Raw genomic sequence first — 13,850 nt, forward strand, 5'->3', positions numbered from 1 at the left:
ACACACTAGGCACCGGACACCGGGGGCTGGGTGATCCAGTACATGGCTACATAGATCCTGACTCATACTGCTTGCTGACGGCCGCCTGGGCTCTGGTCACTCACTTGCCGAGGACTTCCGGGAGGTGACAGCTCTTGGTTCTACGACTTTCCTCTTGCAGTTCTTGGTCACCTTCTCCACCTCCGGCTCCTTGCGGTTCAGTTCCTCCATAAACTCCTGGAAGGGACAATGAGAATCAGTCGGAGGTGACGCAGCAGCTGCAGCAGGTGGCCAGAATGTCTGGTTACTGCCATGGAGAGGGGGATAAATGGCTGCTGGTCGTGGCTGGGACTTGCTGACATTGGCGCGATCTGTTTGCAGGGCGGTGTTATATCACACGGTTACTAGTTGGGAATCAGCAGCCAGTTATTTTGGGGTACAGTGAGAAGAAGCCACCCCAGGCGAGCCTACCGAGTGCTGTGCTGTGACCTCCTCCAGGGCCGCCATATCTTCTGGGAGGGGCTCTTGGTCCCGTAGACTTAGAGCTTCCTCTGCCGATGTAATCCAGTCCATTAGTCGGGCAACCTCCTCCCGCTCAGTGGCCAGGGACTGAATCTGGGCCTGAATGCGCTCCCCCTGCTGGCGAGCCCAAGACGTCACCTGCAGTCACAAAACAGACATGTCTCTGGGTACACTCACCTCCACAATGATGGTGTATATTGCTGCCCCTGGTGGTCACTCGCAGTCCTGCTCTGCCAGGTGCCACACGTGCTCTGCTACTCACCTCCTGGTAGCGGGTCTTGCTGATATTCAGCCAGGACTTGATGGTGATGACGGAGTCCGGGTGACAGGCGGACAGGATCTCCTGCCCCAGGGACACAATGCACTCTAGCGCCATCTGCTGACACTGCAGGGTATTCATCAGCTCCTGGACACAAGGGTAATGTTATATACTGAAGCCTTATCTATAGCCCCACCATATACAGAGGGCTCCTCCAAGCTTGTGCACCCACCTGCTGCTGTGCCTGACACTCCTGCAAGGCCGGCTCCTCCTCAGGAATCACCCCGTACTTCAGGGTCCGCTCAGACTCATTCAAACCTTCCAGGAAAGAATTCACCAGAGTGTGGAACTCCTCCGCCTGTGCGATAGAGACCCCAAACATCAGAGGAGGTTGTCACAGCCCCGCCCCTTCTACTACAACAGCTCTCCATCACACGCAGGCCACTGACCTGCCGTAGAGAGGCCTCCAGTTTTGCCTGCTTGCTGACGGACAGCTGACAGACCAGGTCCCAGCGGTGGCTCAGCTCCTCCATCTGTCTCTGCAGCCAGTGGGAGTCCGTCCCGACCCCTCCTCTGCTTAGGTCCCGCACAGAGTGTTTCAGGGTCTTCATGGAGCCCGCTCTCTTTCCCAGCTCTTTTTGGAATGCCTTAAGAGAGCAGAGACCATGATGGAGCCTAGCCGCCATTGATCACTATGTCATGTGACACGTATGACCGCTATGCTCCGCCTACAGATATTATCATACTCTACAGACGTGGTTCTATTCTAAAGATGTAGCAGGGCTAGAAATGGAATTGTAAATCAAAATACTAAGAATATAATGAAAAGTGAGTGAGTGCAATTCCTCTATTGACCACTAGATGTCAGTATAAAGTTGTGTCTTAATTTCCAGCACGCTGAGAAGTCTGTACAGATAAGCAGTGTTACTATGTCACTATTACCAGGACACAAAGCAGAGGAGCAAATGTCATCTCCTAGCTCTCTACATGATAAAATGAGTTTCTGTCCGTCTGTTCTTTATGCGTGAACAAACGACTGGACCCATCTTCACCAAATTTGGCACACAGATGCATCAGGTGTCCGGGAAGGTTTAAGACTTTCACTCATATTCCAATTGACATACACATGGTCACTCCACATGTACAATCCAACACTGATAGCCAAACTGAGATACACACATCAGAGGATTAGATACACAGGTAAGCACACAGTACCACACACCAGAGGATTAGATATGCGCCTCAGCACACAGTACCACACACCGTAGGATTAGATATGTGGCTCAGCACACAGTATCACACACCAGAGGATTAGATATGCGGCTCAGCACACAGTACCAAACGCCGTAGGATTAGATACGTGGCTCAGCACACAGTATCACACACCAGAGGATTAGATATGCGGCTCAGCACACAGTATCACACACCAGAGGATTAGATATGTGGCTCAGCACACAGTACCACATGTCGGAGGATTACATATGCGCCTCAGCACACAGTATCACATGACGAAAAATTAGATACACGGCTCAGCACACAGTACCACGCGCCAGAGGATTAAATACACAGGTAAGCACACAGTATCACACACCAGAGGATTAATATGCGGCTCAGCACACAGTATCACACACCAGAGGATTAGATATGCGGCTCAGCACACAGTACCACATGTCGGAGGATTAGATATGCGCCTCAGCACACAGTATCACATGACGAAAGATTAGATATGCACCTAGGCACACAGTGCCACACGCTGGAGGATTAGATATTATTATTATTATTGTTTATTTATATAGCACCATTAATTCCATGGTACTATACACAGCTCACCACACAGTATCACACATCAGAGCTTTTCTCCAGTTTTCCATAGCAACCCAGCCATTTTTCTTCACTCCTGTATGTCAGCTTTAAAGGGGCAGGGCACTGTGGATGACACTGCTACACAAGGTCACATACACACAGTTTTACTCCAGGTATCCATAACAAACGATTGCAGGTTTTTCACTGACATCCAAACTGAGATACACATGATCACATGACACTTATGGACACACACACAAACCACATACAAAATACACCAGTGCAAAACTGGGCAATTCTTATGGGGCCACTACACAAACAGTGTGCGATATATAATTTATACTGTAGGGAGTGCTGCACAGGCATAATGATGCTCTTAAAGGGTCCCATCCTATGTGTGTGACACTACCTGCTCACCTTGTGTTTATCTAACAGGTCGCTGACCAGGTCTCTGTCTCCCTCTAGTGGTATCTCTTCAGACAGCTGTGGCTCCGCTCTGTACAGCCAGTCCATAAGGGCCTGAAGGGCGTCTGTGAACTTCCCGGAGAACAGGAGGGACTCCTCGAGCTTCTGCTGCCTGGGGATGAGAAGGTGAGGATCACATCCGTGGCCCTGGCCTAGGATTCCCCATATCTCCCTGTGATATTTCGGTAGGTACCTCTCAGTGGATCTAGAGCAGACATGCTCCCAGCGCTCCCTCAGCTGCCCTAGTGACTCATCCATCTGCTGCTCATCTTCTGGCAGACGGATCTTCTCCCGTAGAGCACGGCCGCTCCGCAGAGTTGCCTCGTATATGGGGCGCTTAGACCGGAGGATCTTCTGAAAATCCTGTAATAAGATGTCCAGGGAAGGGGATGATGTCACAGTGTTCAAAGAGTCCTGAGGTTAGTGATGTCACAGTGTAAAATGAATGATAGTGATGTCACGCTGTCATATGATGTCATGGTCTGTGACTACAGTAGACAATGGTCACCTTGTGCTTGCTCAGCTGCTGTTTGATGTGCTCCTGGCTGACACTGGTGTCGACCTGCTGAGATTCCAGCGTGCTATCCACCTCACCCAGCCATTCCAGAAGCTTCTGCCGAGACTCGCTGTACTGTGGGGACAACATCATGATATTATAGTCAGTCCTAGGATGACTACCACCCTAGCTATACAGCTCTCCTGCCACCAAGGGGCCTTCTATGGTCCAGGCAGTAGTTGTGCTCTTCTAGCAGGTGTAGACAATAAGCAGGAACTTACTTGCTTGGCTTGTCTCCTGGACTCCTCCAGACTGCGGCCTCTCTCCGCCGCCCGCTCCTGCACTTTGCCCAGTCTCTCTCGGGCGCTCTGTACCAAGCTCTGGGTCAGATCACACTCCTGCTTCCGACTCACGTCCTTTAGTCGTGAACACACGGACTCCAGGTCATACAGCTTTGTGTCATACGTCTCAATCTCCTGCAGCAAACCCTGAAAGATGAAGGCCAAGAGGTCACTGCCGTGTAAGAACCACAACAGAAATCCAGCCAACAGTCAGAGGGAAGGGCATGTTATATGCTCCAGTCACACCCAAAGCTACTGTCATACTTCTTATATTCTAATTACATCCAGAGCTGCAATCACAAATCTGCTCTAACACCATAACATATACTCCAAGAAACTCACCAATGTGTACCAATCCCTACAAAGGGACTACACCATGGCCACCTACCTGGAGAGAATACGCCACCCCAAGCACAGACAGACCCTGAGCCGGTACAGACTGAGCGCCCACAACCTAGAGATAGAGACGGGGCGATACAGACAGACGTACAAGCCACGGGAGAAGAGACTGTGCCAGCACTGTGACCAGGGGGCCCTAGAAGACCAGACCCACTTCCTGCTACACTGCACCAAATACTCAGCTGTGAGGGCCGTCTACTACCAAAGACTCTCTGCCCACATCCCAGACTGGGAGAAGAGGGAACTCTACATCCTACTGGGAGAAGAAGAGGCCACGGTGGAGATCGCTGCCCAATACGTGTCCAGCTGTCACCAAACAAGAGGAAGATGAGACTCCATGGACTGTTATATTTATCCCAATACACCCCCCCCCCCCCATATAGCAGTCACCAACGAAGAGGAACACGAGACTCCACGGACTGTTATACCCCAAACCAACCGCCCCGCCCCACCCCACCTCCAACCCCCCCCATATAGCAGCCACCAACGAAGAGGAAGATGAGACTCCATGGACTGTTATAACCCAAACTCCCCCCCCCCCATACCCACCACCCACCCAACCCAATGCCCCCCCCCCCCCCCCCGCCCACTTTACTAGCTTTGGCAATGCCAAATAACTATTCGGACGTGCCAATAAAGCATTTTTGATTTGATTTGATTTGATTACTCTAATCCCAACCAGACAGGATGATGTAAGGTCTCTCTGCAATGTCGCTGCACCTTGTATTCCTGGATCTGGTTGGTGACAGTTTTCAGGATGATGCTGGGGGGTCCTGCGGTGTTGAGACGTCCCTCCGCCTGACCGATCCATTGAGACACTTCCTGCATGGTGTTGTGGAACTCTGTAACTACGGCCAGGCCTTCCGACAAACAGATCTGAGAGACAGAATGGACAACTTTACCGGAGTGCAGGCCAAGATGTACAAGCGCAGCAGGCCTCAGCCCTCAGGACCTACCCTCCGCTCCTGCACCTTGGTCTGGGCACTCTCCCACTTCTGCTCCAAGATTCGGAGCTGATGCTCAATACTTGAACCTCTTGGTTGGGGGTTGGAAGCCAGAAGGCGCTGCAGGCGGTCTCTCACACTGTTATACATGTGCTGCTTAGACTCCATCTCCTTACAGAGGTCCTGTAGAGAACGATACATGAGGAAGAAGAGTGTAGAGCGCAGGAGAGGAAGGAAGAAGAGTGTAGAGCACAGGAGAGGACAGAGGAACAGTGTAGAGCGCAGGAGAGGAAGGAAGAAGAGTGTAGAGAGCAGGAGAGGAAGGAAGAAGAGTGTAGAGAGCAGGAGAGGAAGGAAGAAGAGTGTAGAGAGCAGGAGAGGAAGGAAGAAAAGTGTAGAGTGCAGGAGAGGAAGGAAGAAGAGTATAGAGTGCAGGAGAGGAAGTAAGAAGAGTGTAGAGAGCAGGAGAGGAAGGAAGAAGAGTGTAGAGCGCAGGAGAGGAAGGAAGAAGAGTGTAGAGCGCAGGAGAGGACGAGAAGAGTATAGAGTACAGGAGAGGACGAGAAGAGTATAGAGCGCAGGAGAGGACGAGAAGAGTATAGAGTGCAGGAGAGGAAGGAAGAAGAGTGTAGAGCACAGGAGAGGAAGGAAGAAGAGTGTAGAGAGCAGGAGAGTAAGGAAGAAGAGTGTAGAGCGCAGGAGAGGAAGGAAGAAGAGTGTAGAGCACAGGAGAGGAAGGAAGAAGAGTGTAGAGTACAGGAGAGGACAGAGGAACAGTGCAGAGTGCAGGAGAGGAAGAAAGAAGAGTGTAGAGCGCAGGAGAGGAAGGAGGAAGAGTGTAGAGCGCAGGAGAGTAAGGAAGAAGAGTGTAGAGTGCAGGAGAGGAAGAAAGAAGAGTGTAGAGCGCAGGAGAGGAAGGAGGAAGAGTGTAGAGCGCAGGAGAGTAAGGAAGAAGAGTGTAGAGAGCAGGAGAGTAAGGAAGAAGAGTGTAGAGCGCAGGAGAGGAAGGAGGAAGAGTGTAGAGAGCAGGAGAGTAAGGAAGAAGAGTGTAGAGTGCAGGAGAGGAAGAAAGAAGAGTGTAGAGCGCAGGAGAGGAAGGAGGAAGAGTGTAGAGCGCAGGAGAGTAAGGAAGAAGAGTGTAGAGAGCAGGAGAGTAAGGAAGAAGAGTGTAGAGCGCAGGAGAGGAAGGAAGAAGAGTGTAGAGCGCAGGAGAGAAAGGAAGAAGAGTGTAGAGCACAGGAGAGGAAGGAAGAAGAGTGTAGAGAGCAGGAGAGTAAGGAAGAAGAGTGTAGAGCGCAGGAGAGGAAGGAAGAAGAGTGTAGAGCACAGGAGAGGAAGGAAGAAGAGTGTAGAGCGCAGGAGAGGACGAGAAGAGTATAGAGTACAGGAGAGGACGAGAAGAGTATAGAGCGCAGGAGAGGACGAGAAGAGTATAGAGTGCAGGAGAGGAAGGAAGAAGAGTGTAGAGCACAGGAGAGGAAGGAAGAAGAGTGTAGAGAGCAGGAGAGTAAGGAAGAAGAGTGTAGAGCGCAGGAGAGGAAGGAAGAAGAGTGTAGAGCACAGGAGAGGAAGGAAGAAGAGTGTAGAGTACAGGAGAGGACAGAGGAACAGTGCAGAGTGCAGGAGAGGAAGAAAGAAGAGTGTAGAGCGCAGGAGAGGAAGGAGGAAGAGTGTAGAGCGCAGGAGAGTAAGGAAGAAGAGTGTAGAGTGCAGGAGAGGAAGAAAGAAGAGTGTAGAGCGCAGGAGAGGAAGGAGGAAGAGTGTAGAGCGCAGGAGAGTAAGGAAGAAGAGTGTAGAGAGCAGGAGAGTAAGGAAGAAGAGTGTAGAGCGCAGGAGAGGAAGGAGGAAGAGTGTAGAGAGCAGGAGAGTAAGGAAGAAGAGTGTAGAGTGCAGGAGAGGAAGAAAGAAGAGTGTAGAGCGCAGGAGAGGAAGGAGGAAGAGTGTAGAGCGCAGGAGAGTAAGGAAGAAGAGTGTAGAGAGCAGGAGAGTAAGGAAGAAGAGTGTAGAGCGCAGGAGAGGAAGGAAGAAGAGTGTAGAGCGCAGGAGAGAAAGGAAGAAGAGTGTAGAGAGCAGGAGAGTAAGGAAGAAGAGTGTAGAGTGCAAGAGAGGAAGAAAGAAGAGTGTAGAGCGCAGGAGAGGAAGGAGGAAGAGTGTAGAGCGCAGGAGAGTAAGGAAGAAGAGTGTAGAGTGCAGGAGAGGAAGAAAGAAGAGTGTAGAGCGCAGGAGAGGAAGGAAGAAAAGTGTAGAGTGCAGGAGAGGAAGGAAGAAGAGTGTAGAGAGCAGGAGAGTAAGGAAGAAGAGTGTAGAGCGCAGGAGAGGAAGGAAGAAGAGTGTAGAGCGCAGGAGAGAAAGGAAGAAGAGTGTAGAGAGCAGGAGAGTAAGGAAGAAGAGTGTAGAGTGCAAGAGAGGAAGAAAGAAGAGTGTAGAGCGCAGGAGAGGAAGGAGGAAGAGTGTAGAGCGCAGGAGAGTAAGGAAGAAGAGTGTAGAGAGCAGGAGAGTAAGGAAGAAGAGTGTAGAGTGCAGGAGAGGAAGTAAGAAGAGTGTAGAGCGCAGGAGAGGAAGGAGGAAGAGTGTAGAGTGCAGGAGAGGAAGAAAGAAGAGTGTAGAGCGCAGGAGAGGAAGGAGGAAGAGTGTAGAGCGCAGGAGAGTAAGGAAGAAGAGTGTAGAGAGCAGGAGAGTAAGGAAGAAGAGTGTAGAGTGCAGGAGAGGAAGTAAGAAGAGTGTAGAGCGCAGGAGAGGAAGGAAGAAGAGTGTAGAGCACAGGAGGAAGGAGGAAGAGTGTAGAGCGCATGGATGCTGGTGTAGGTAATTCTTACCAGGTGTTTGGTCAAGGCATCTCTTGTGCTCTCTGGCTGCCCCCACACTGGTTTGGAGAAGGACAGTTGCGCCTCCACCTGCTCAAGCCACTGCAGAAGGTCAGTGATCTCCAGAGTTACATCCTGCACCTGTAAAAAGACGCCATCACTGTAGCGTCAGATGTCAGGTATACGGAGGGGGTCTCGCTGTCAGTGTGTGGGTGCAGAATACTGGGTACCTCTCCTCCCCCCTTGGTTACATAGCCCCATTACCCTGCTCAGGTCATTCTCCAGCTCCAGCTGACGTCTCTCCGTCTCATTCTGGACAAACTCCCAGCGTTGCGTCAGTTCTCTCAGCCTGGTCTGAAGAGCGTCCACCCCATCACCAGGAGAGGAGTGTGAGATCCCCCGCCCCGCCTCGTCCACCGATTCCACAGTGCGGGTGTGAGACAACACGTCATTCCTCAGGACCTGCCGGAACAAGCAGCCATGTAATACTGAGGGCAAAACCCCAATGAACTACCAGGGGGAGCAACCAAATGTAGTGTGGACCATACCATGTGGAGCGGTACTCGGGGGGCATACAATAATGTATTCTGGACCATAGCAAGACAAATAGTAATAAGGGGATACAGTCCAATGTATTACCAAGGGGAGAACAACTCAGGGGGAACACCCCAATGTAGTATGGACCATAGGAAAGTGAGCAGTACTCAGGGGTCACACTCCAATGTATTCTGGATTGCACCAAAGTAAGGGTGCTGTACCCTGGTAACAAATCATTGTCTATTGTATTTCGAGGTTCACTACGCCAGGACACACTGCATTCAGTCCATGGTCATGTGATGGAAACAAAGGTGCGCGGCTCATTACAGGCTCATGGCTTCTGTGCTGTGACCCGTTTGTCTCTCAGTATTGGTCTGAAAGTGGACAACCCCTTTAATGATGAACAGGCAGAGCACAGTCAAGACAACATCGGTGGAATCCGTGTCCGACCATTGTGCCAGGACACAGCACTCACCTTTCATTAGTACAGATGGAGTAGACGACCAGTGTGAGCGTCATTGCAGCAGATGTGACTATAAACCCCATTATGTCTGCCCTGCTCACATGCTCTATCATGGTCTGCCCTGAGTCTGGGGTCCCGGCTGTCAGGGTTTCTGTGCACTCACCTTGTGTTTGGCCAGCTCGATCTCACAGCTCTGCAGGTCGGTACAGGGCAGGCGTGGCCCCTGTAGTTGCTCTGCCGTGTGAGACAACCAGTTCAGGAGCTCATCCAGCTGGTTCTGGAACTGGCCCAGACCCATCAGAGCGTCTTCCAGCTGGTGCTGTGAGTAGAAGAAGACATGTCAGGGGGTACCATACATGCCCCGCTGCCTGGGAAGAGACTTCACTGATACCTGCACTGACCAGGAGGGGGCGCTACACACCACTCCTAAGGCTCAGGGTACTTACCTGTCGGCTCACGGCCTCCTCCTCCAGCCGGTCCCAGCGCTCTCTGAAGTCGCTCAGCGGACAGTCTCCCGGCTTGTCCAGGTTCTGGTGCCCGATGCTCTCTAGCTCCACCCGGTGCTGGTACAGTTCTCTTTTGAACTCCTGATAGAAGACACAGACAGGTGAGCTAGAGCACAGAATACATCGCCAGACCACGCTCAGTAATTGTATTCATCTACGGTTTGTGAATTACAGCGGGTCTTATACTCCAGTCACACTTAGAGCTGCAGCCACAGATTTGTTGTTACAGGTTTTATGCTCCATTCACTGACTGCACACAGCAGGTAAGTATCTCTGGGGGGCTGGCGGCTGTCCACACAGGGGTCACTCACTGCCGACCATTTTGGATCCATGACAGGGCTCACCTTCAGCTCTGACAATTGTTGCTTCACCATGTCCAGGTCTCCTCCCACCAGGAACTCCTCTGACAGGCGAGATTCAGCGCTGAGCAGCCAGTCCTGCAGCCGCTGCGGAGAGAGAGGTCAAGAGCTGCAACCCACAACTACTCCATGAGCAGACCCCCTCCCATCATGGACCTGAGGTGGTCACTACCCCTCCCCCACTACTGTCTGACTATCATGTCTGGACATGTAGTGGTCCAAAATACCTGGATGGTCTCCTGGTAGCGGACAGTGGCCTTCAGCTGCTCCTCCAGGCGAGTGTACCGCTCACCCCAGACCTTGTTCAGACTGTTCCATGTGTTGTAGAGCTGCAGGAGGAGATGACACCGAAAATCAATTCTACAAGTATCTGATAGTCCCGACCTGCGATACCGAGCAAGAGCGAAAAACAAGCTGCCAGATCGTAACCTCCCCTGACCTCTCCTTTACCCCTCCAGACCTCTAGTCTAGACCTCTCCGTCACCCCTCCAGACCTCTCGTCTAGACCTCTCCGTCACCTCTCCAGACCTCTCGTCTAGACCCCTCCGTCACCCCTCCAGACCTCTCATCAAGACCCCTCCGTCACCCCTCCAGACCTCTCGTCTAGATCTCTCTGTCACCCCTCCAGACCTCTCGTCTAGACCTCTCTGTCACCCCTCGAGACCTCTCGTCTAGACCTCTCCGTCACCCCTCCAGACCTCTCATCAAGACCCCTCCGTCACCCCTCCAGACCTCTCGTCTAGACCCCTCCGTCACCCCTCCAGACCTCTCGTCTAGACCTCTCCGTCACCTCTCCAGACCTCTCGTCTAGATCTCTCTGTCACCCCTCCAGACCTCTAGTCTAGACCTCTCCGTCACCCCTCCAGACCTCTCGTCTAGACCTTTCCGTCACCCCTCCAGACCTCTCGTCTAGACCTCTCCGTCACCCCTCCAGACCTCTCGTCTAGACCTCTCCGTCACCTCTCCAGACCTCTCGTCTAGATCTCTCTGTCACCCCTCCAGACCTCTAGTCTAGACCTCTCCGTCACCCCTCCAGACCTCTAGTCTAGACCTCTCTGTCACCCCTCCAGACCTCTCATCTAGATCTCTCTCTCTCCGTCACCCCTCCAGACCTCTCGTCTAGACCTTTCCGTCACCCCTCCAGACCTCTCGTCTAGACCTCTCTGTCACCTCTCCAGACCTCTCGTCTAGACCTTTCCGTCACCACTCCAGACCTCTCGTCTAGACCTCTCTGTCACCTCTCCAGACCTCTTGTCTAGACCTCTCCGTCACCCCTCTAGACCTCTCGTCTAGACCTTTCCGTCACCTCTCCAGACCTCTTGTCTAGACCTCTCCGTCACCTCTCCAGACCTCTCGTCTAGACCCCTCCGTCACCTCTCCAGACTTCTCATCTAGACCTTTCCGTAACCCCTCCAGACCTCTCGTCTAGACCTCTCCGTCACCCCTCCAGACCTCATGTCTAGATCTCTCCGTCACCCCTCCAGACCTCTCATCTAGATATCTCTCTCTCCGTCACCCCTCCAGACCTCTCGTCTAGACCTCTCTGTCACGTCTCCAGACCTCTCGTCTAGACCTTTCCGTCACCCCTCCAGACCTCTCGTCTAGACCTCTCTGTCACCTCTCCAGACCTCTTGTCTAGACCTCTCCGTCACCCCTCTAGACCTCTCGTCTAGACCTTTCCGTCACCTCTCCAGACCTCTTGTCTAGACCTCTCCGTCACCCCTCCAGACCTCTCGTCTAGACCTCTCCGTCACCCCTCCAGACCTCATGTCTAGATCTCTTCGTCACCCCTCCAGACCTCTCATCTAGATATCTCTCTCTCCGTCACCCCTCCAGACCTCTCGTCTAGACCTCTCCGTCACCCCTCCAGACCTCTCGTCTAGATCTCTCTGTCACCCCTCCAGACCTCTCGTCTAGACCTCTCTGTCACCCCTCCAGACCTCTCGTCTAGACCTCTCCGTCACCCCTCCAGACCTCTCGTCTAGACCTCTCCGTCACCTCTCCAGACCTCTCGTCTAGACCTCTCTGTCACCCCTCCAGACCTCTAGTCTAGACCTCTCCGTCACCCCTCCAGACCTCTAGTCTAGACCTCTCTGTCACCCCTCCAGACCTCTCATCTAGATCTCTCTCTCTCTCCGTCACCCCTCCAGACCTCTCGTCTAGACCTTTCCGTCACCCCTCCAGACCTCTCGTCTAGACCTCTCCGTCACCCCTCCAGACCTCTCGTCTAGACCTCTCCGTCACCCCTCCAGACCTCTCGTCTAGACCTCTCCGTCACCTCTCCAGACCTCTCGTCTAGATCTCTCTGTCACCCCTCCAGACCTCTAGTCTAGACCTCTCCGTCACCCCTCCAGACCTCTAGTCTAGACCTCTCTGTCACCCCTCCAGACCTCTCATCTAGATCTCTCTCTCCGTCACCCCTCCAGACCTCTAGTCTAGACCTCTCTGTCACCCCTCCAGACCTCTCATCTAGATCTCTCTCTCTCCGTCACCCCTCCAGACCTCTCGTCTAGACCTTTCCGTCACCCCTCCAGACCTCTCGTCTAGACCTCTCTGTCACCTCTCCAGACCTCTCGTCTAGACCTTTCCGTCACCACTCCAGACCTCTCGTCTAGACCTCTCTGTCACCTCTCCAGACCTCTTGTCTAGACCTCTCCGTCACCCCTCTAGACCTCTCGTCTAGACCTTTCCGTCACCTCTCCAGACCTCTTGTCTAGACCTCTCCGTCACCTCTCCAGACTTCTCATCTAGACCTCTCTGTCACCTCTCCAGACCTCTTGTCTAGACCTCTCCGTCACCCCTCTAGACCTCTCGTCTAGACCTTTCCGTCACCCCTCCAGACCTCTCGTCTAGACCTCTCCGTCACCTCTCCAGACCTCTCGTCTAGATCTCTCTGTCACCCCTCCAGACCTCTAGTCTAGACCTCTCCGTCACCCCTCCAGACCTCTAGTCTAGACCTCTCCGTCACCCCTCCAGACCTCTCGTCTAGACCTCTCTGTCACCTCTCCAGACCTCTCGTCTAGACCTTTCCGTCACCTCTCCAGACCTCTCGTCTAGACCTCTCTGTCACCTCTCCAGACCTCTTGTCTAGACCTCTCCGTCACCCCTCTAGACCTCTCGTCTAGACCTTTCCGTCACCCCTCCAGACCTCTCGTCTAGATCTCTCCGTCACCTCTCCAGACCTCTCGTCTAGATCTCTCTGTCACCCCTCCAGACCTCTAGTCTAGACCTCTCCGTCACCCCTCCAGACCTCTAGTCTAGACCTCTCTGTCACCCCTCCAGACCTCTCATCTAGATCTCTCTCTCTCCATCACCCCTCCAGACCTCTCGTCTAGACCTTTCCGTCACCCCTCCAGACCTCTCGTCTAGACCTTTCCGTCACCCCTCCAGACCTATCGTCTAGACCTCTCCGTCACCCCTCCAGACCTCATGTCTAGATCTCTCCGTCACCCCTCCAGACCTCTCATCTAGATATCTCTCTCTCCGTCACCCCTCCAGACCTCTCGTCTAGACCTCTCCGTCACCCCTCCAGACCTCTCATCTAGATCTCTCTCTCTCCGTCACCCCTCCAGACCTCTCGTCTAGACCTTTCCGTCACCACTCCAGACCTCTCGTCTAGACCTCTCCGTCACCCCTCTAGACCTCTCGTCTAGACCTTTCCGTCACCTCTCCAGACCTCTTGTCTAGACCTCTCCGTCACCTCTCCAGACCTCTCGTCTAGACCTCTCCGTCACCCCTCCAGACCTCTCGTCTAGACCTCTCCGTCACCCCTCCAGACCACTTGTCTAGACCCCTCTGTCTCACCTCTAGATCCCTATTTCCACTCCAGAACACTCTCACCCCACTCCGAGCTACTTTGTCCCCCTTTCAGACTCCTCTGACCTCCCCCCAGACCGCTCTGCCCCCTCAGTCACTACCATGTCTACAGATTATTAGATCATCTATAGCATATTTTCCTCGGTGCGCCCCCTCC

General features: G+C 53.0%; 1 protein-coding gene across 4 annotated transcripts in view; it reads right to left on the reverse strand.

The window, feature by feature from the left end:
• Nucleotides 1-13,850, reverse strand: part of LOC142199999 (microtubule-actin cross-linking factor 1, isoforms 6/7-like) — a 71,137-nt gene that overhangs the window by 14,415 nt on the left and 42,872 nt on the right. For all 4 annotated transcript variants that reach the window (XM_075269981.1, XM_075269980.1, XM_075269982.1 and 1 more), the window contains exons 16-32: nucleotides 10,105-10,206; nucleotides 9,863-9,964; nucleotides 9,459-9,599; nucleotides 9,176-9,331; nucleotides 8,277-8,474; nucleotides 8,025-8,153; nucleotides 5,221-5,391; nucleotides 4,985-5,140; nucleotides 3,806-4,012; nucleotides 3,537-3,659; nucleotides 3,222-3,391; nucleotides 2,981-3,140; nucleotides 1,210-1,407; nucleotides 993-1,118; nucleotides 764-907; nucleotides 451-639; nucleotides 105-216 (exon numbers count right to left, since the gene is read on the reverse strand). In XM_075269981.1, the coding sequence (XP_075126082.1) occupies nucleotides 105-216; nucleotides 451-639; nucleotides 764-907; nucleotides 993-1,118; nucleotides 1,210-1,407; nucleotides 2,981-3,140; nucleotides 3,222-3,391; nucleotides 3,537-3,659; nucleotides 3,806-4,012; nucleotides 4,985-5,140; nucleotides 5,221-5,391; nucleotides 8,025-8,153; nucleotides 8,277-8,474; nucleotides 9,176-9,331; nucleotides 9,459-9,599; nucleotides 9,863-9,964; nucleotides 10,105-10,206 (2,584 nt within the window). The remainder of the gene's footprint in view (nucleotides 1-104; nucleotides 217-450; nucleotides 640-763; nucleotides 908-992; nucleotides 1,119-1,209; nucleotides 1,408-2,980; nucleotides 3,141-3,221; nucleotides 3,392-3,536; nucleotides 3,660-3,805; nucleotides 4,013-4,984; nucleotides 5,141-5,220; nucleotides 5,392-8,024; nucleotides 8,154-8,276; nucleotides 8,475-9,175; nucleotides 9,332-9,458; nucleotides 9,600-9,862; nucleotides 9,965-10,104; nucleotides 10,207-13,850) is intronic.

The sequence above is a fragment of the Leptodactylus fuscus genome, chromosome 4 (genome assembly GCF_031893055.1).
Source record: "Leptodactylus fuscus isolate aLepFus1 chromosome 4, aLepFus1.hap2, whole genome shotgun sequence".
Classification (NCBI taxonomy): Eukaryota; Metazoa; Chordata; class Amphibia; order Anura; family Leptodactylidae; genus Leptodactylus; species Leptodactylus fuscus.